Source organism: Chiloscyllium plagiosum, chromosome 27, assembly GCF_004010195.1.
Source record: "Chiloscyllium plagiosum isolate BGI_BamShark_2017 chromosome 27, ASM401019v2, whole genome shotgun sequence".
Lineage (NCBI taxonomy): Eukaryota > Metazoa > Chordata > Chondrichthyes > Orectolobiformes > Hemiscylliidae > Chiloscyllium > Chiloscyllium plagiosum.
Window position 1 is genome coordinate 10,032,959 of NC_057736.1, and position 22,021 is coordinate 10,054,979.

General features: G+C 41.2%; 1 protein-coding gene across 1 annotated transcript in view; it reads left to right on the top strand.

The window, feature by feature from the left end:
• Positions 1–5,439: 5,439 nt before the first annotated feature.
• zmpste24 (zinc metallopeptidase, STE24 homolog) overlaps positions 5,440–22,021 on the top strand; it is a 35,080-nt gene continuing 18,498 nt past the window's right edge. The window contains exons 1-4 of the mRNA XM_043717383.1: positions 5,440–5,786; positions 11,053–11,199; positions 13,448–13,534; positions 17,601–17,717. Coding sequence (XP_043573318.1) covers positions 5,679–5,786; positions 11,053–11,199; positions 13,448–13,534; positions 17,601–17,717 — 459 coding nt within the window. The 5' untranslated portion in view covers positions 5,440–5,678. The remainder of the gene's footprint in view (positions 5,787–11,052; positions 11,200–13,447; positions 13,535–17,600; positions 17,718–22,021) is intronic.

Genomic DNA, 22,021 nt, shown 5'->3' on the forward strand with positions numbered 1-22,021 from the left:
AAGGTCCGAGGTCTAATGTCCTGGACCACTGAAGTGTTCCCTAACTGGGAGGGAACACTCCTGTCTGTTGATTGTTGTGCAGTGCCCATTCATCCATTGCTGTAGCCTTTGCTCGGTTTTCCTAATGTACCATACCTCAGGGCATCCTAAAGGTGAGCAGTGGAGGTGTGGGGAAGGTCTTGGCGAGGTGCTCATCCTCAATGATAATGTGTTGCAGGTCACGAAGAACATGGCGTAGTTTTTCAGTTCCTGGGAAGTATCCTGTCGGTTGCAGCCTGTGTCCGTCTCCTGAGGAGGTAATTACGGTTCTTTGCTGTGGCACGTCGGAACTGGCAGTCGATGAGTTGAGCATCGTACCACATTCTTATGAGGGCATCCCTGAGTACTTCCAGGAAGCCTTTAAACAACCGCCAAACCTCCACAGATCATTGTTCGTAGCAAGCTGCCCAGCTTTCAGGACAACTCCATACAACCCTGTCACAGTAGGCACTGCAAGACGTGTCAGAGTGTGGACATGGATACCACCATTACACGTGGGGACACCTCCCACCATGTGCATGGCAGGTACTCATGTGAGGAGAAAGTGAGGATTGCAGATGCTGGAGATCAGAGCTGACATTGAGGAAACCAAGCAAAGGCTTCTGCAGCGGATGAATGGACACTGTACAACAATCAACAGACAGGAGTGTTCCCTCCCAGTTGGAGAACACTTCAGTGGTCCAGGAGATTTGGCCTCGGACCTTCAGGTGACCATCCTCCAAGACAGACTTCGAGACAGGCAGCAGCGAAAAGTGGCTGAGCAGAGGCTGATAGCTAAGTTCCATACCCATAGGGAGGGCCTCAACTGGGACCTTGGGTTCATGTCACATTACAGGTAACCACCATTGCACTATACACACACAGAGCCACTCCTACACACACACACACACACACTCACACACACACTCCTATACACACACGTATACACGGACACATGTATGCACAGATACACACATAGGCACTCACACAGACCCTTACAGACACACACACACTCCCATACTCACACAATCATCCTCTCAGAGATTTAGACCACTCTACACTCACGCACACACATATATACACTCTCTCTCACAAACACTCACAACCCCGACCACAGACACACACACACACGCTCCCACACTCACACATGCACCTCCTCACAGACTCAAGACACTCTACACTCACATACACACACTTATATACTCTCTCTCACACTCGCAATCCCCCAACCCAGACACATACACATGCACACATATACATATATTTTGTGGGGTGAATTTGTACTTGCAGAGTTACATTGTACTTTGCTCAAAAACTGCATGAATTCATGTAAAACTTTGTTATCTCACCTTTTAGATTAGAATCAATCTAAACATCATGACATAGACAGAGAACACAGGGGCTAACACCTTAAACATATTGTCTAGCTAACACCAATATGTTAGCTAACCTGAGAATGCAACTTTAAAAAAAAAACATTTTGTGATTTACACATGAAAGAAGTGAAACTATCATGGTATTCGAATAGATGAAAGACTCAACAGACAATCAAGGAATTTTTCAATGTATAATTTCAGTTACATCACACTGTAAATTTTTGCTATAAATTCTGTGCCTTACAATTGTGGCCTCCACAGCCACCTGATGAAGGAGCGACGCTCCGAAAGCTAGTGCTTCCAATGAAACCTGTTGGACTATAGCCTAGTGTTGTGTGATTTTTAACTTTGTATTCATAATAGCTTTTTCAAGAGATAAACATACATTATTACTCTATTGTTTCGAGCATTTTGTTTGTTTGGTCTTTCTTATGAAAAGATAGATACAATTTTCTCAAACACAACTTGCTAGATTGTACTCAACTTTTCTTCTTTTAAAATTACTCTGAATTCAAAATTGACAACAACAGACTCAAGGGTTTCTTTTATGTACAACCCCAGTGATATTGTTGGGCTGACAGGTTTCATTTGTGGTCAATTAATTTCCTCCCAAAATGATGTATCCTATTTTATCTTGATACAAATTAAAACCACATACTTTTTCCTTTGGCTCTTCTTTTAAACTAAGATATAAAGTTTTGAATTTACAGACACCTTAAAATTCAATTAAATTTTCCAGTGTGTGTTTGAATTATCAACTTGTATCAAGTAATTTTATCAATCCCAGTTTCAGAAACAATTACATCCAGGCTTGGTAGTTTTAAACAGTTCTCTTATATTGAAGATTCAAGTGATTCCAGTCAGTTTGGGCTTCTCCTGTTTTCAAAGACTTTGTCTCCACAAGACTTTCGGCTTCCTTGCTCTGTTCTTGAAGTCTGTTTAAAAGCACAAAAATAAAATATACTATGACTCTGCAAGTATAATTTTAGAAATTCAGAATTTAGTCCTATGCAAAATGACACAGCTCCTCAGACAGAAGGCATGTGGAAAGGTTTAAAAGCTGCTGGCCACAAGAGTTAACTCTACTGGTCTGAGAAGGGACAGGCCTAAATCACCCAGTGACATCATGTTGTATTCTCACATATTAGGTTTAAAACTGTCAAATTCTTCTGATAATTTCAAATTGGCAATTTAAATTTCTATTGTCTTCAAGAAAACTTTATCAATACTCTTTTTAAAGAATTTCAGAAAAATACAAATAATGGACAAAATATTTTCATTCCAAATTCTGAGTTCAAATTGAATGTCTTCTAAAAACACATCTATTTTTTCAGAACAAGCTAAACCATTTTTTCACAACATTTTTCTATAGCAGTTTTTAAAAACAAAACAGTTTTTAAAACTTTTCAATCAAATAAGATTTGAAAGTCTTGTCCACCCCTTCTGGCTTATGGGAGACAGTACACACCAACTTTCTCTCACTGCACAAGGATGGAACAGTTGCTGTTAATTACGTTCCCAAGGTTACTTCCTTGTCTTGCAAGATAACAGTCCCAGCTGCTGTTGGTTCACAGACTGCTGTCTGGCATGTTTTTATTTTTGCTGTATTAAAAGAGAAGTCCATTTTATCTTTGTTTCAATATCATGTTCCAGTTTGTCCAGTCACAATGTTGGGTCCAATTGCAGCCTTTTCTTTGTACTACATATAATGGCTACAATGCTTTCCTATTGGTAATTATATTAATCCTGTAGCTGTTTTTCCAAATCTCACAGCGTTTTATTTTCTCTAACCAACTATAAAGCACATAAATGGCACTGTAGGCTAACCTATTCCAGATAGTTTCCAACTCAGTTGTTCCTTTCATAACCTGTTTCAAAAGTCTAGCAAGGACACTCATAATTATCATCACATATTTCTACAATTTTCTGTACAGCTCCCACTGTCAATGATCCTAGTTTTTCTAAAACTTATCAGTTTTTGAATATGCCAGCAATATGACAACTTCAATTAAAGACGGCTGCTTCTCACAGCTTCTCAAACTTAAAGTCAATCAAACTGTTGCTACTGTCATACATGAGTTAATTAAGTAAAGAAAGTACACAATGTGACAGTTGAGGCTGGTTCACTGATACCAGATGACAAACAAGCTGTTGGCATGGAATGTTTCAGTGTCATTAAAGTGGTATGAGTAGCATCCTGCTCTCCAGCCGAGGTGTTAAAGAACTCGTCCTTCAGTCTTTCTCCTCTCCTTTTCCCTCTTGAATGTTTTGCTCAGACTCTGCTTGCAGCATCAAGTGTATTGTTAAGCTGAAAGTGCTGAACATGTTCTTTAAAGTCTGTTCAAAATGAATACAGGAAAACACATGCATTTTGATATAAGGCAAATTTGTTAGCTTAATCTAACTTAGATACATGCAAACCAATGAGCAAATGCATTAGCTTAAACTACTTCAGGCAAAGTTAAAAATCACACAACACTGAGTTATAGTCTTGAAAATGTATTGCTGGAAAAGCGCAGCAGGTCAGGAAGAAGGGCTTATGCCCGAAACGTCGATTCTCCTGTTCTTTGGATGCTGCCTGACCTGCTGCGCTTTTCCAGCAACACATTTTCAGCTCTGATCTCCAGCATCTGTAGCCCTCACTTTCTCTCTGAGTTATAGTCCAACAGATTTATTTGGAAGTACTGGCTTTATTCAACAAATGAGTCTCACTGCCTTCTACCCATCATGAATTCCTGGGTGATGGTCAGCACTTGGAGTTCCATCTCAGTTTCAATGGCCCTGGTTTCATGAACTCCAATCCAATGGAGATAAGTCCCCCAAGTTGGGAAAAGTCCTAGTCTGAATCTGATTTTACACAATCTATTGCCTTCACTGAGTACTTTTCCCATGCATTCCTTTGTGAAATAACTGGTCCAGGTGTCTCTGTGTTTTTGCATACAACCTGTTCCCAAATCCAGCTAAGGTCATTGCAATTACCATTCATCCAAAACAGACTGTTTTTACATCAAGCCTATTTTTCATGTATTTTCCTTCCATTGCTTATAGGCATGTCCAATTAACCTTTAATGATTAACATTACAAACACCCTGTGGTACTGCCCTTCACTACTTTTGCTCCATCCCTTTTTCTTGTGTGTGCCATATTTGGGCAACCATGGGGAAGGCAAATGAAGGACCCATTGGAACCCTCGAGGCTTTTCCAATACTGGCTGAAATCACAGGCCATACATAACATTTGGGACTTGACAGATTAGACACTGAGAGGATATTTCCCCCCAGGAGAGAATCTAGAAATAAGGGATATAGTTTTAATACAAGAGATCCCTCATTTAAGACAAAGATGCTGAGGATTTCTTTCCTCCATCATTTTATAATGATTGACATTCTCTCTGGCATTGGAGGCTGGGTCATCAAATGTGCTGGGTTAGAATGCCTGCTGAAATTAAGGGTTATAGAATCATACAGTGTGGAAACAGACCCTTTCGTCCAACCAGTCCATGCAGACCATGTTCCCAAACCAAGCTAGTCCCATTTGATGCATTTGCCCCATATACCTCCAAACCTTTCCTATTCCTGTACCTTTTCAAATGTCTTTTAAATGTTGTAGCTGTGGGGCACAAGCTGAAATGTGGAGTTAAGACCACTACCAAATGAGCCTTAAATCATGATCTTTTTGCTTGACCAAGCAAGGTTATGGGTGGACTGGCCGACTCCTGCTTATGTATTTTTTGAAGATCACTCTTGGGATGTGCATGTGAATGCTTGGCCAGCATTTATTGTCATCACGAGTTGCCCTTGACGAGGTGGTGGTTAGCTACCTCCTTAACCTGTTGCAATCTGTATTGGACATTCGGGTTAAGTTTGTCTTTTTTCCTCTGATTCAGATTTCTAAATGTCCCACTCTGAAAAAGATGGCACTTTTATTTGTTTAGTTTGATGAATATCATTCAACTCCAAAGATCCCTTTCGTACGTTGGAACAAAGTTTACTAGCGCACCAACTTCCTGTCCACCCGGATCTATTTAAGTGTAACCCAGCCGGCGGCAAGAGCTCGATGAGTTGACTGAGGTGTACAGACCGAGGAAAAAAAAATAAAATTCAATTAACTAAAGAGGGGGTTAAATAGTGAGTGAAGAAAATAGTGTGAAAGAGAAAGAAAAGCCCTTTCTGAAAAAAAAACTCTTATTTTCTCTAGCGACAGTCGAGATCTTGTCAAAAGAAGATTTAAATAAAAGTGAATAGTTTTTCGGTGCCAGTGACAGTCGAAAGTGGCCGGGGAATTATGATTCACGTTATTGCAGAGATAAGCACCGAAAATCAAATCTTTTACTCGGTGCTACTCTTTTCATGGACCGTGTATCTATGGGAGGCCTATCTGGCTCACAGACAGGTGAGTGGGTGTCTCCATCAAACACCTTCCCCCAGGTATGGTGGTCGGGATGGAGGGGTGGGGGAAGAAAGAAGCAAACACCAAAAGACCCAAAATCCCCCGTTTGGAGAATCTGAGCATTTTGTTACCACGCCCTGTTTGGTGGAGAAAGAAATCGCACCCCTCGCTGAGACAATGTATCCGACAATCTTGATACAATGTAACAATGTATGGAGGCGTTCGATACATTGTAACGGTGCAGCAATCTAATAGGAAGCTTTGAATATCATCTCACTAAATCAGCTTTGATGCTCCATTGTAGCTTTTGATTTAACGTGTAAAGACTTGGTTACAATGTTTTTTAAATTAATAGCTGAAGTTGAAACTAAAATCCTCCCCTCCCCTCTCAGCTTTAGGCTTGGTTGACGGTTTTTGAATGAGTTGGACAATGCGACAGTGGGGCTAATGCCCCTCTCTGTCGCACGCATAATTCCTCTCTGCGCAGTTAAATTTTATATACGATGGCTTGAAATGATATAAATTTTGTTTTCCACTGACAAATCAAACATTCATTGGTCCAGTTGTAAAATATTTGAAGGGTGGGAAACGATCGGGAATCGGTTGGGGTAAAGTCATTAAGGTACAGGAGGAATGCATTTGGCCATCGAGTCCGTTCCAGCTCCCCCTGGAGTATTCCAATGAGCCCCATTCCCTTGCTCCTCCGCTGGTAGTCCCTTAGATTTATTTCCTTCAGGTGTCAGTTCAATTTCCTTTTGAAATCATTGATTGTCCATGCTTCCGTCACATTGGTGGACAGAAAATTCCAGGACATTACCACTTCCTCCGTGGGAAAAGTTCTTTCCCATGCCCTTCCAGTCTATAGCCCTAAACCTGTAAAATCATCACCTTTCGTGAACAGCTGCAAATGACTAAAATTGTAACCTTGCGTTAATGTGTTACAAGTTTGGGATAATCACTTTGAGTAATAGAGATGCACAGCCTGGAAACTGACCCCTCGGTCCAATTTGTTTATGCTGAATTATCCTGAATTAATCTAGTCTCATTTGTCAGTATTTGAACCATATCCCTCTAAACCTTTCCTATTCATATACCCTGAATAAACCCTTTGACAAAGGGTCAGTTAGACTCAAAGCATCAGCTCTTTTCTCTCCTTACAGATGCTGCCAGACTTGCTGAGATTTTCCAGCATTTTCTCTTTTTTGGTTTCTATACATATGCCCATCCAGATGCCTTTTTAATATTGTAATTGTACCAGCCTCCACCAAATCCTCTGACAGCTCATTCCATACATGCACCAACCTCTGCATGAAAAAGTTGCCCCTCAGGTCCCTTTTAAATCTTTCCTCCCACCTTCAGGTTTGGACTCCCTACCTTGGCAGGAAAGATGTGGACAATTCATCCTATCCATGCCCCTTATAATTTTATAAACCTCTATAAGGTCACCCCTCAGTCTCTGATGTTCCAGGGAAAATAGCCCCAACCTATTTAGCCTCTCCCCATAGCTTAGAACCTCCAAACCAGACAGCATCCTTATAAATATTTTCTGAACCCTTTCAAGTTTCTCAACATCCTTCCTATAGCAGGGAGACCAAAACTGAATGCAATTTTCCAAGAGTGGCCTAACCAACACCTTGTACAGCTACAATATGACCTCCCATCTCCTACACTCACACTGAACAATAAAGGCAAGTGTACCAAATGCTGCCTTCACTATCCTGTCTACCTGCGACTCCACTTTTAGGGAGCTATGAACCTGCACGCCAAGGTCTCTTTGTTTGGCAACACAACCCAGGACCTTACCATTAAGTGTTTATGTCCTGTCCTGATTTGCCCTACCAAAATGCAGCACTTCACATTTATTTAAATTAAACTCCATTTGACAATCCTTGGCCCATTGTACTCTGAGGTAATCTTCTTCATTGTCCACTACACCACCAATTTTGGTGTCATTTGCAAACATCACTAACCATACCTCCTATGTTCACATCCAAATCATTGATATAAATAATCAAAAAGTGGACCCACATCGAACCTTGCAGCACACTGCTGGTCAAAAGCCTCTACTCTCTGTCTACTACCTTTGAGCCATTTAAAAAATTCATTCATGGGACAATGGTGTTTCTGGCTTGGCAGCATTTGTTGTCCATCTGTAATTGCCCAAGGGCAGTTAAGAGTCAACCGCATTGCTATGGATCTGTAGTCACGTGTAGGCCAGATCAGGCAAGGATAGGAGTTTCCTTCCCTTAAAGGACATTAGTGAACCAGATGGGTTTTTTTCTGACAATTAACAATGGATTCCTAGTCATTGTCAGACTCTTCATTCCAGATTTTTTAAAATATTGAATTGAAATTTTACCATCTGGTCTGACAGGATTCGAACCCAGGTATCCAGAACATTATCTGGATTAACTGTCCAGTGATAATATCACAAGGCCATTACCTCTCCCCTTTCTAGCCAAATGGCTAGTTCTCCCTGTTTCATGTAATCTAACCTTACTAATAAGTCTACCATGTGGTACCTTGTCAAACATGTGACGATATTATGGTTGATTATGATACTTGGGAGTTTTTCACTCTGGTGCCAGATGCACATGCATATGATTTGGAAAGTTGTGTTGAGTATTGAAAAGAAACACTTTCTTAAAACAATGCTGTTATACCTGACATGTATCCTTGCTTCAGGGTTGTGTAATAACATCTGTGAACAGGTTGATTAGAAAATGTACAAGCTTGAACCAGTTAGTGTTAGCAAATTGATTGTGTTGAGAGACTGGCAATGCTTTGTTTTGGTTTTAAAAAAAAGACAGGACAGTAATTCCTGGATTGATCTGAATTAGATCATGTCTTTGAACTAGGGAGGTCAGGTAGAGCTTTCATTGCACACAGGTACTTCTGCTGAAGAGTGGAAATATTTGGCAAGGATCACTTCCGTAAATTATTTTCCACAGTTAAAGTTCATGATTCACACTCTGCCTAGTCTTTCAGATTTTTTAAAAGATGTGAGACTTTGACAGTTTGATGATCACAAAGTTTTTTTGTGAAAGAATTATATTTAAAGGAGTATCTTAAAGGAGGAAATTAAACTAGGGGAAGAGTATACAGGCATTTCCAGAGCTTGGCAACTGGAGGTTGGGCAGTTATGATCAGGGGAGCTGAAGAGCCCAGAATTAGAGGAACACTGAGATCCGAGGGTTTTGGAATAAAGGAGGCTTGAAGGTGATACAGAGATAGAAAGGGGTGACGTCATGGACGAATGTGAAAACAAAGATGTGAATTTTAAAATCAAGAGTTTGTTTATCAAGAGCTATTTACAAATGGTATCCATATGAGTTCCAACACTCATCTCAGAATCCTGTGTCACCGAAGTTGCAAAAAGACTAAACTTCAGACTGTTGCCCGGGAAAGGGATTGTAGACTGGACTGGGGGCACCAAAGGCTCTTCAGTCTTTCCAATATTTAATTGGAAGTAATCCCTGCTCATCCAGTACTGGATGTCTGTTATGCAGTCTGACAGTTTAGCAACAGTGAAGGAGTTGAGAAAGGTGGTTGTGATGTGGAGCTGGGTGTCATCAACATGCATGTGGAAAAAAAAACTGTATTTGGACGACATGGCTGAAGGGCAGTGTGTAGATGAGAAATAGGAAGTGGCCAAGGATAGTTTTTTGGACACTAGAACCAAGGACTTGGAGCAGGGAGAGAAGCTAATTCCAGTGATTCTCCAGCTGTGATTAGATAAGTAAGAATGGAAATTGTCTTTTTGTAAAATTATAATCCTATAAACTAGACAGTAAATGCAAAAAGGATGTTCCCAATAAACAGGGAGTCCAGAACCAGGCTTCAGAATCTAAGGGTGTGGGATAAGTCATTGAAGACTGAGATGAAGAGCAAGAGTTGTGAGCTTGCAGAATTCTCTGCCACAGAAAGCTGTTGAAGCCAAAACATTGAATGCTTTCAAGAAAGCACTAGATATAGTTCGTAAGTGTGAAGGGATCAAAGGGTACATGGTACTGAGATTGATGATCAGCCTCAATCATATTGAATGGCATTGCAGGTATGAAGGGCTGAATGGCCTGCTCCTCCTATTTTCTATCTTTTCTATCAGTTCTTTTAAGACTGAGATAGATGGATGTCTGGAATCTCAGACATCGAGGGATAAGGGGAACGGTGAGAAAGTGGAGCTGAGATTAGATTCCCAGATTGGATTAGATTTCCCACAGTGTGGAAACAGGCCCTTCAGCCCAACAAGTCCACACCAACCCTCTGAAGAGCAACCCACCCAGATCCATTCCCCTACATTTACCCCTGCACCTAACAGTACGAGCAGTTTAGCATGGCCAGTTCACCTAACCAGCACATCTTTGAACTGTGGGAGGAAACTGGTGGAAACCCACGCAGACACAAGGAGAATGTGCAAACTCCACATAGACAGTTGCCCGAGGCAGGAATTGAACCCAGGTCCCTGGTGCTGTGAGGCAGCAGTGCTAACCACCTGTGACTATAAGAGCTGAATGGTCCTCTCCACTCCTATTCCTTTCATTCGTGTGTAAAAATCAGAAGCAGAACTGATGCCTGCAAGTGAGATCTCCCCTCCCCATCCCACCCCAAACAAAAGGAGAGTGAGCTACTTATCATCCACCGTCAATTGCCATTGATCGTAATATGGGTTGGATTTTGGCACCAAGTCTCCATAAATGAATTGTTACATTTTCTTATAGCCTCTGATTGGCTATTGTAAAATTTCTAATTGATTGAACAAGTCTTCTAACTTCTGCCATTGGACGAAAATTAGTATTTTATTTCAGGATTTCCTATTGTAAAATGGGGAAAAAAGTGTAAAGCAGCTCATGTATTTAGCTTGATTACCACCCCCCACCCACGCCTTATAATGTTCAGTGAATTAATGCACTGTTTATCATTGCACCTAAGTCATAAAGGACCAGAGGTACTCCAGAATTGGTGGACTGTGCTGATCTTGACCAAGGTACTACACAGATAGCTGCTGGAGGGAGAAGGCGGAAGCAGTAGTCGGAATTTCTGGTTTGGGTAACTATGAAGAGATCCCTGCTGAAACGTGAGTTAGACTTGGTGTCTCTGTGGTTGATGAGACTGCTCGCACTCTATTCAGGCTTGTAAACAACCACTTTACTAAAAGGCATGGGAGGCAGGAATCAGAGAGAAAATGACAGTGTATTGGAGAGTAAATGGGGATATAATACATTTCTACTGCAGACATGATGCATGAACTGTCTCTTTCACCTTTTTTTAGCGCAAGACATACAGAGACACCACATTGGTGCCTGAAGAATTGGGAAAGATCATGGATTCTGAAACATTTGAGAAATCGCGTCTGTACCAGCTGGATAAAAGTACTTTTGGATTCTGGTCTGGGCTTTATTCTGAGACTGAGGGGACAGTGAGTAGTGCTGTGTATGATATATTTGTACATAGAAGTTTGATTGTCTAATTCCAAATATATGATTAAATGTGTATTTCTTATGAAGTCTTAATTTTCTGTCAGTTATCTTGTACTTTTTAACTTCAGTGTTGTATTAGCTTTCTTGCATTTTTCTACATTATCATGGTAATATTTCATTAGGAATTTGGTTTTGCATTTTTCTTGATTTTATTAAAGTTTTCTTGCAATGTTTCACGAGTGCTGTATCCTAACCTCAGGAAATAGGAAAGGCGGGGAAAGTTAATGTCTTCCAAAAATCTGAAATGATGTACCCATGTGCCTTCAAATATTTATATGTTGTGGTGCAGCTGTCAATTGCTTGGTAAAACAGCATGGTGTTTCACATCTATCCTAAAAGTCCTTCCTTCTTCTGTTTTTGTCCTTCCATTAGGAGTTGAATTTGAAGTGAAATGCAGGTAGAACAAGATTGTGTGTGTGTATGTGTATGTACTATGTGGATTGGAGTTGCAGGGATGCATTTGTTCAACTGTCAGTAAGCGTAATGCTCCTGATGGCTCACGGTGGGAGAGTGACTGGACTGTAAGGAGGTCAGGAACAGAGTGGTCCTAGTGGAACTTAAACTGAATATCAGTGAGCAGATTATTGCTGATCTAGTGCCATTTGATAGCACTGTCAATGATATCTTCCAACACTTTTCTGATGAGCAAAGGTAGACTGACAGAGCAGTAATTGCTTGGATTGGATTTTGTAGACAGGACATACCCAATCAGTTTTCCACATTGTTAGCGGTGCTGGAACAGCTTGGCTAGGGGCACAGCTAATTCTGGAGCACAGCTCTTCGGTAATGTTACTGGAATGTTGTCAAGGCCTTTGCTGTATTCATTGATTCTCAGGCCTCTGAATGAAGCTGGAATGGGCAATTTCTTTGGCATATCTAGCTGAAGATGTTTTAACCCTATCTGTTGTAATGATATACGGAACGCCCCCATTGTTGGGAATGGGAATATTTCTGGAGCATCCACCACCTGTTAGTTGTTTTCGACTACTGCCTTTCATGATTGAATGTGGCTAACAAGCTGTGCTACAGGAAATAAATGTGAGATCATAATCCAGTACAATGCATTTGTGTGTGCTAGAAACTATGTAGATAAATATTCAGACCTTGTTTTATGTGGGCATATATTGCACCTTATTAAGAAAAAGGGTCATGAGACAGCCAAAGCTGCTATATCCCCATAGTGACATCCTTACCAATCAGAATATACATGCCTGGCCTGAGAATTAAGATTAACAGTTAACTATTCTTGCTGCATTGCTATGTTGATGATGGCCTAACCAACCAACATCTCTCATGCTATATTATGATGTGGAGGTGCTGGTGTTGGACTGGGGTGGACAAGGTTGAAAATCACACAACACCAGGTTATAGTCCAACAGGTTTGTTTGGAAGCACTAGATTTCGGAGTGGTGCTCCTTCATCAGGTAGAGGATCATAAGACACAGACTTTATAGCAAAAGATTACAGTGTCATGCAACTGAAATGCTATATTGAACAAACCTAGATTGCTGTTAAGTCTTTCATCTTTTAGAATGGGTTGCAGGTTTTTGTTCATTAATATGTAAATCTCAGAACTTAATGAACTGAATGAAACCTGTTGGACTATAATCTGGTATTGTGTGACTTTTAGCAATATGAAGACGTGGTGTCTCTTTTTCTCGAGTCTGTTTCTTCTGACCTAGTACTGATGAGTGAAGATGAAAAGTCTCGACTTCTAGCAGCTTTTTAGCAATGTTTAATACTGAAGGTTGATACCATGTTTAGTGTGGACAAGCTATAAGTGACAGGTCGGAAACAATTAAACTTATACCATAATCCGGTGGATTTCAGATATTTCCCCTCTCGCTGCTTTTCTCTTTTTCCATTCCCCCCTCCAAAAGATTTGTCTGCAGTTCCCCCCTTTCATGGTTGGATAGCCTGGTGATCTCAGTGCTTTGATTGAAGAATGGTTACCCTTTTGAGAGTGAGATTTCAGAACCGATTTTGTAAACAGTCAAAGAGAAAATGTGAACCCCAAAGCAAAGTGTGAAGTGTTGAAGGCACAATTCTCATCTGGTTTAATATTGGGTGATTTTGGGTACAACTGTGGCCCATTTGTTACAAGTAAAGGTTTAGTACCAAATCATCACTGGTTTAAAAAGCTATCATTGTAACATGATTCGTGTAATTGTACTTCTCTCTTTGCAGCTTATCCTCTTGCTTGGTGGAATTCCTTTTCTATGGAATGTATCCGGACATGTCATTGGACGTTTTGGTCTAGGACCTGAGTATGAAGTAAGCACTCTGTAACTTAGAATATCAGATTTTCAATATTGAATGATTTTGGTGATTCTTCCTGGCAGTACCATAGAACACATCCTTCAGTTTGGCTTATATCTAGCTTCCATAATGTGGTTTGAATCTCGTCTGTATTTTCCTCTGTCTGGGGTGAGGGGGAGGCGGGCATCATATACAGATAGCTCGCAACAATCATTTAATTACTTTCAGGACTGTGATCCTAATTTTCCTTACCAGAAAAAAAAGCAAAAATTAGCCTTGTTCCATTAGTCAGGTTGTTTTGTGAAGTTATTTTGGGTTATATTTTTCAATCATAGCTTCCCTATAGCGTGGAAGCAGGCTGTTTGCCCCTTCAAGTCCACCCCACCCCACCAAAGAGCACCCCCACCCCCTGTCCTGTCCCTTTAACCCTGCATTTTACATGACCAACCCACCTAGCCTGCATATCCCTGAACACTATGGGCATTATAGCACGACCAGTAAGAACATAAGAACTAAGAGCAGGAGTAGGCAGTTCAGCCCTTCGAGTCTGCTCTGTCCCTCAAAAAGATCATGGCTGATCTTTTCTTGGACTCTGCTCCACTTACCCACATTTTCACCATATCCCTTAATTCCTTTATTTTTCAAAAATGTATTTACCTTAGCTTTAAAAGCGATTACTGAAGTAGCATCAACTACTTCCCTGGGCAAGGAATTCCATAGATTAATAACCCTCTGGGTGAAGAAGCTTCTTCTCAGTTCAGTTCTAAACCTGCCTCCTCTAATCTTGAGGCCACCCTCTTGTCCTAGTCTCACCGGCCAATGGAAACATCCTATCTATTTCTATTTTATCCATTCCCTTCATAATTTTATATGCTTCTATAAGACTCCCCCCTCGTTCTTCTGAATTCCAATGAATATGATCCAAATCTACTCAGCTTCTCCTCACAAGCCAACCCCCTCAACTCTGGGATCAACCTAGTGAACCTCCTCTGCACTCCCTCCAGTGCCAGTGCATCCTTTCTCAAGTAAGGAGACCAAAACTGCATGCAGTACACTAGGAGTGGCCTCACCAGCACCTTGTACAGCTGCAACGTAACCTCTCTGCTTTTAAACTTAACATCTTTAGCAACGAAGGACAAAATTCCATTTGCCTTCCTAATTACTTATTGTACCTGCAGACCAACCTTCTGCGACTCATGCACAAGGACACCCAGGTCCCTCTGCATAGCAGCATGCTGCAACATTTTACCATTCAAATAATAATCTATTTTATTGTTGGTCCTACCAAAATGTATGACTTCACATTTACTAACATTGTATTCCATCTGCCAGACCTTTGCCCACTCATTCAATGTATCTATGATCCTCTGCAAAGTTTCACAGTCCTCTGCACACTTTGCTCTGCCACTCATCTTACTGTCATCAGCAAATTTTGACACCATGGATGTGGTCCTCAATTCCTAATCATTTATATAAATCTTAAATAATTTTGGTCCCAACACCGATCCCTGAGGCACACCACTAGTTACTGATTGCCAGCCAGAATAGCACTCATTTATCCCTACTCTTTGCATCCTGTTAGTCAACCAATCCTCTATCCTTGCTCATATTGTACCCCCAACACCATGCATCTGTATCTTATGCAGCAACCTCTTGTGTGGCATTATGTTAAAGACCTTTTGGAATTCTAGATACACCACATCCACTGAGTCCCTGTTGTCCACCTTGCTTGAAATATCTACATAGAATTCCAAAGGGAAGCATGACCTGCCCTTCATGAACCCGTGCTGCGTCTGTACATTGGGACAATTTCTTTCATGATGCCCTGCTATTTCTTCCTTGATAATAGTCTTAAGTATCTTCCCCACTGCAGAGGTTAAGCTCACTGATCTATAATTCCCCATCTTTTGTCTAGTTCCTTTTTTAAACAGTGGCGTAACATTTGCTATTTTCCAATCTGCTGGGACTGCCCCTTAACTTGCACATCTTTGTACTGTGGGAGGAAACCACAGCAGACAGGGAGAATATGCAAACTCCACACAGTCAGCCAAGGGTGGAATCAAAGCCAGGTGCTGGGTGCTGAGAGGCAGCAGTGCTAACTGCTGACCCACTGTCATGACCTTTCTTTCTCCCTCACTCCTTTCCTAGTCTAAATCTCTCCATTATCTTGCTTTACATGGAAGAAATGACCATTGAGCTGGTCAAATTTTTCAGTTTTAACTAACCCGGCCTCAGCATGGAAGGTGAGATCAGTCTAACTGGTAGCTTTGAGTGAGGAGGTGTGGTGGACAGGGGGTTAATTGAAGTGTAAAACATAATTGCTAGAACTTGCAATGACTCTGTTTTTCCTATAAGGTTAATTGAAGAATTTAGAATTTCTTAACATTTAGCCTCGGCTTCTTTGCCAAACCATAATTTTTAAGTGCAGTTATTTTAACCCAGCAAAGCTATAATTTTAACATTGTTATTTTATTCAGAAGTTTGGTACAACTTTAGTTCCAATCCTTTTTTTTAACGCTCGAGCTAGACCAACTGTCACCATTCATCCTTACCCTGCCTGAGGCCTCAAAAGTAAAATGATTCTTGCCTGAATACCATATTAGCTAAAACCAATCAAGGACAGTCACGCTTGATTAGTGCCATCCAAATGAAGATCGTGCAGAGATGAAAGAGGCACTCATTGAGAAAGGGAAGAGGAAGAGGGAAAATAAAACTAATCTTTGGTCAAGAGGCAGCGCTCTCACCTTTTGACTCAAAGTTGATTTGAGCCGTGTTGCTGAAACATCAGTGTATTAGCATCCTGGGTTGATAACTCAGTGCAGTGCTTGTGCAAGTGCTGCATTTCAGGGGAGGCAATGGCTTTGTGGTATTATCACTGGGCAATTAATCCAGAGACCCCGGTAATGTCCGAGGGACCTGGGTTCAAATCCTGCCATGGTAAATGGTGGAATTTGAATTCAGTGTGGGGAAGAAAATCTGGAATTAAGTCTGATTATAGTCTTCAGGGAAGGAAACTGCCATCCTTACCTGGTCTGGCCCATATGTGACTCCAAACCCACAGCAAAGTGGTGGACTCTTAAATTGCCCTTAGAGCAATAAATGCTGGTCGAGCCAGCAATGTCCACTTCCCATGAATGAATAAAAAAAATTATTGCAAGTACCATATATTGCATGAGATTAACTGAGCCCTGTGGGCGGCACGGTGGCACAGTGGTTAGCACTGCTGCCTCACAGCGCCAGAGACCTGGGTTCAATTCCCGCCTCAGTCAACTGACTGTGTGGAGTTTGCACATTCTCCCCATGTCTGCGTGGGTTTCCTCTGGATGCTCCGGTTTCCTCCCACAGTCCAAAACAAAGTTAGGTGAATTGGCCACGCTAAATTGCCCGTAGTGTTAGGTGAAGGTGTAAATGTGGGGGAATGAGTCTGGGTGGGTTGCACTTCAGCGGGTCGGTGTGGACTTGTTGGACCGAAGAGCCTATTTCCACACTGGAAGTAATCTAATCTATCTGCCCCCTCAGATGGATGTAAAAATAACTGACAGTATATAACAAGACAAACAATTATATTCTGTGTCCTGGGGAACACTAACTATAACCAGTTATCATGTTTTCATGGTCTCATTTTAAGTCTACACCTCAGCAAGTTCCAAAACATTTTAGCTGAAGGGAGCAGGAAAATGTCAAAAGAATAAAGTACATTTGAAGATGGCCTATTGTTTGTACCAAACAGTGAAAATGTTTGGATGGAGGACCTACAGAAAACATTAAAATGGCTGTCTGCGTCCTTTCTTCACTCCATGCATGTACCTGCTTTTCAAACAAATCGGACATCTATGCACTTTCAGGGAGTAACTTGTAGTTTCAATTCATTACCACTTACAATGAATCTACAATTCTGAATTCTCACTTGCAAAGCTTCATATTGGAAGATATGGATGTGATTTCATTATTTTTGAAGTTATGTACAAATTGTAGAGTATTTCATATGAGGAATCCGTCTTTTCAGAATTGTCTTTGTGGTGCAGCTTGTGCTTTTATTTTAAGGAAACTTTTCCTTCATATTTTTGTTTTCTTTGAACAGATAACTCAGTCCTTGGTATTCCTATTTCTCGCAACATTATTCAGTGCAGTCACAGGTCTCCCTTGGAGCATCTACAACACCTTTATCATTGAAGAGAAGCATGGTTTCAATCAGCAGGTCTGTGGATTCCAGAATTTCTTTAAGTGAAAAAATTAATTCTTGGAACAGACTACAAATGGCTTGTGAATTATAGTTTGTTAATATATCAAACATTAACATTTTTAAAGTTAAATAGGATGGACACTCTGTTCCACTGCTCTCGGAAAAGGAGGCCAAAATATGATCAATATTGTTAAAAACAAAAAGAAAATAACTAACCACAAGTTATAAGTTTTTAAACTTCAATATTTCCTTGAGTTTGATTTCATTCTTGAAAATAGTACATACACAACCAGAGTGAGCCTTTATCTGCTGGCTATCAGGACATGTAGCAAGAATTAATGTCTGAATAACATCCCTTGTCACTGTGCTGCAATATTTCTCATGCTGATCGTCAGCAAGCCATTATAGTGAAATTCACTGTCAAGACTATAAACTGCCAAACAAATTAACTGAATAAAATAGGATAATGAAGAAGGCTTTTGGTATGCTTTCCTTTATTGGTCAGAGTATTGAGTACAGGAGTTAGGAGGTCATGTTGCAGCTGTACAGGACATTGGTTAGGCCACTGTTGGAATATTGCATGCAATTCTGGTCTCCTTCCTATCGGAAAGATGTTGTGAAACTTGAAAGGGTTCAGAAAAGATTTACAAGGATGTTGCCAGGATTGGAGGATCTGAGCTACAGGGAGAGGCTGAACATGTTGGGGCTGTTTTCCCTGGAGCATCGGAGGCTGAGGGGTGACCTTATAGAGGTTTACAAAATTATGAGGGGCATGGATAGGATAAATAGGCAAAGTCTTTTCCCTGGGGTCGGGGAGTCCAGAACTAGAGGGCATAGGTTTAGGGTGAGAGGGGAAAGATATAAAAGAGACCTGAGGGTGGTACGTGTATGGAATGAGCTGCCAGAGGATGTGGTGGAGGCTGGCACAATTGCAACATTTAAGAGGCATTTGGATGGGTATATGAATAGGAAGGGTTTGGAAGGATTTGGGCCGGTTGTTAGCAGGTGGAACTAGGTTGGGTTGGGATATCTGGTCGGCATGGACGGGTTGGATCGAAGGCTCTGTTTCCATGCTGTACATCTCTATGACTCTAATAAACAGATAAATAATCTGGTCTTACTAAATATTATTCAAACTTCATCATGCTAGTATGAAAAACAGCCAAGGTGCCTCAGCGACACTAACCCCAAGTATGTAACTAACCTGTGAAAGAAATAATCCTTTGCTTCGCTGTCATTATTGAATCTTCAAGCTCCAAGTTGGCTTTGCTGTTGGTTCAGCGCAGCTTAAGAATATAGCTTCAAATATTTCCGAAGATATCCTTGTATGCCAGACAGTAGCAATTGTTTAAATGTTAGCAGTTTGGAGAATTCAAAACAATGTTTGCTGACTGCAAATCTGCTGTCAAATATAAAAGGTATGGTGAACAATATCTGGTGATATTTATAATTCAATGGAATGATTTGACTTGATTTGACTCCTCCCTTTAAGACAGATTTGATATGTTCCAAACACTTGAGATTCTATTTCATAGTCACTGAATGGACACTAATTAATCTGTATTGGCAAGCACATTGCAGCGTTTCATTGTTTTTGGCATGATACGCAAAGCTGTAATGTATATGCCCTGAGGCTTACAGAGACAGTTAACAGTAAGCAATATTAACTGTGTTTGGTGTAGTCAGTCAAAAAGATAATGTATTTATATGGGGGGAAACAAGCAACTTGCATTTATATTGTGCCTTTAACATGGTGAAGTGTCCAATGGAACTTTAAAGGAGTATTGTCAAACCAAATGTAACTGTTTATGCCTTGTAAACTATTAGGGCTAGGGCAACAAAAGCTTGACAGAGAGGTAGGTTTAAAGAGTATCTTAAAGAAGGGAGAGATAGAAGGAGAGAGATTTAGGGAATTCCTTAAAAACTAAAGAACTGTAGATGCTGGAAATCAGAAACAAAAACAGAAATTGCTAAAAACTCAGCAAGTCTGGCATCATCTGTGAAAAGAAAACAAACTTAACGTTTTGGTCCAGTGACCCTTCAGAACCAATTCTGGCTAGAAAGGGTTGCTATATTTGCTGAAGATGAGGATGGAAGAGTAAGTAATAGATGGAGATAAAGTCCAGAGGGACAATGGAATGGGTAAAGGTCAGCCTGGGAAAATCAAAAGCTGCTAATGGGACTGTTCGTGACCGACAGTGGTTGGTTGTGGTAGCAACCCATGTGATAACAAATTCTGGATTAGTGGTGCTGGAAGAGCACAGCAGTTCAGGCAGCATCCAAGGAGCTTCGAAATCGACGTTTCGGGCAAAAGCCCTTCATCAGGAATAAAGGCAGTGAGCCTGGAGCGTGGAGAGATCTCCACGCTCCAGGCTCACTGCCTTTATTCCTGATGAAGGGCTTTTGCCCGAAACGTTGATTTCGAAGCTCCTTGGATGCTGCCTGAACTGCTGTGCTCTTCCAGCACCACTAATCCAGAATCTGGTTTCCAGCATCTGCAGTCATTGTTTTTACCACGTGATAACAAAGTCTGGTCTGGTGGGTCGGGTGGTGGGGTGATGGAGAGACACGGGGGAAAGTTATTGAACACTGTATTGAGTCCTGAAGGTTGTGGGGTCCCCAAGTGGAAAATGAAATATTCTTCCAGCTTGTGCTGAGCTTTGCTGGAGCACTGTAGCAAGCCTGAGACAGAGATTTTGGCTGGCATACTTGGTGGTGTGTTGAATAGGCAGGCAACAAGAATCTTGGTCACTTTTGCAGACAGAACATTGTAGTGTCCTTCTCATATCCCCCTCTTCGGCATATATACCAAACTTTTCTTAGCTGCAATCCGTTCTGACAAAGGGTCACTAGATCTGTTACATTAATAGTTTTCCCTCCACAGACGCTGCCAGACCTGCTGAGTTTTTCCAGCAATTTTTGTTTTTGTTTAGGAAATTCCTTGCTTGAGGCAAAAGTAGCTGATAGCTTCATATGCCACAGAATGAATAGAGTATATGTTATTGAGTTTGTAAATTGTGAAACTAAATCTGCAGTGTTCCAGTAACTGTTGTAATCAGGGCTTTTTTTTTTAAAAAAAGAGGAAGAGTTTGTACTTTCCTCTCCATTGCTTTTTCTCACAGACTGTGATCTTGTTGTGCATGCATCCTCATTCATTGCAGCCTCCCGGTACCCGAATGAAGTAGCTATTCCTTTGTTTAAAACTAAACCAGTGAGTGTCAGGCTATTTACATCAGGCACACTGATGTTGATCCTGGTTCTGTCTGGAAACGAAACCTCCCAACCCCTTTCAATGCCCTCCCTAGATCAGGGCCACTGCAGCTGATTGCATTGATTCCATTACTGCCCTGACTGATGGCCAACTCAGAACACACCAGGGATTGAACCAGGAACTCGCTTGCCTGGACAAAGCAAAATCCAGTGGTTGCTGAAAATTTACAATGAATTCTGGAAAAACTTAGCAAGTAAGGCAGCATTCATGGGAAGCAAAATATGGTTTGTGTTTGAGGTTTGTGACTTTTCATCGGACCTGGTCACCATGGTTTAGTATCATGCTGGAGGAGCCACTTATTCATTCAGCCTTTACTGGAATTTAATAAAAAATTTTCTTCCTCAAAATAGGTTAGAAATGTTTTGACTAACTTTTATTGAAGTTTCCTGATTTACTCTGTATTTCTGAATGAAATGCGGCATGGTGGCTTGGTAGTTAGCACTGCTGCCTCAGAGTGCCAGGGACCTGGGTTCGATTCCACCCTCTGCTGACTGTCTGTCTGTGTGAAGTTAAAAGTCACACAGCACCAGGTTGTAGTCCAAAAGGTTTATTTGGAAATACAAGCTTTGGTGTGAAGGAGCAGTGTTCCGAAAGCTAGTGCTTCCAAATAAATCTGTTGGACTATAACCTGGTGTTGTGTGATTTTTAACTTTGTACACCCCAGTCCAATACCAGCAGCTCCACATCATGTCTGTGTGAAGTTTGCACGTTCTCCCCTGTGTCTGCATCTGTTTTCTCCAGGTGCTCCGATTCCCTCCTCAGTCCAAAGAGGTGCAGGTTAGGTGGATTGGCCATGCTAAATTGTCCATAGTTGCTAGGAGTGTGTAGGACTTGAAAGGGTGCAAAAAAGATTTACAAGGATGTTGCCAGGGTTGGAGGATTTGAGCGACAGGGAGAGATTGAACAGGCTGGGACTGTTTTCCCTGGAGTGTCAGTGGCTGAGGGGTGACCTTATAGAGGTTTACAAAATCATTAGGGGCATGGATAGGATAAATAGACAAAGTCTTTTCCCTGGGGTGGGGGGGTCCAGAACTAGAGGGCATAGGTT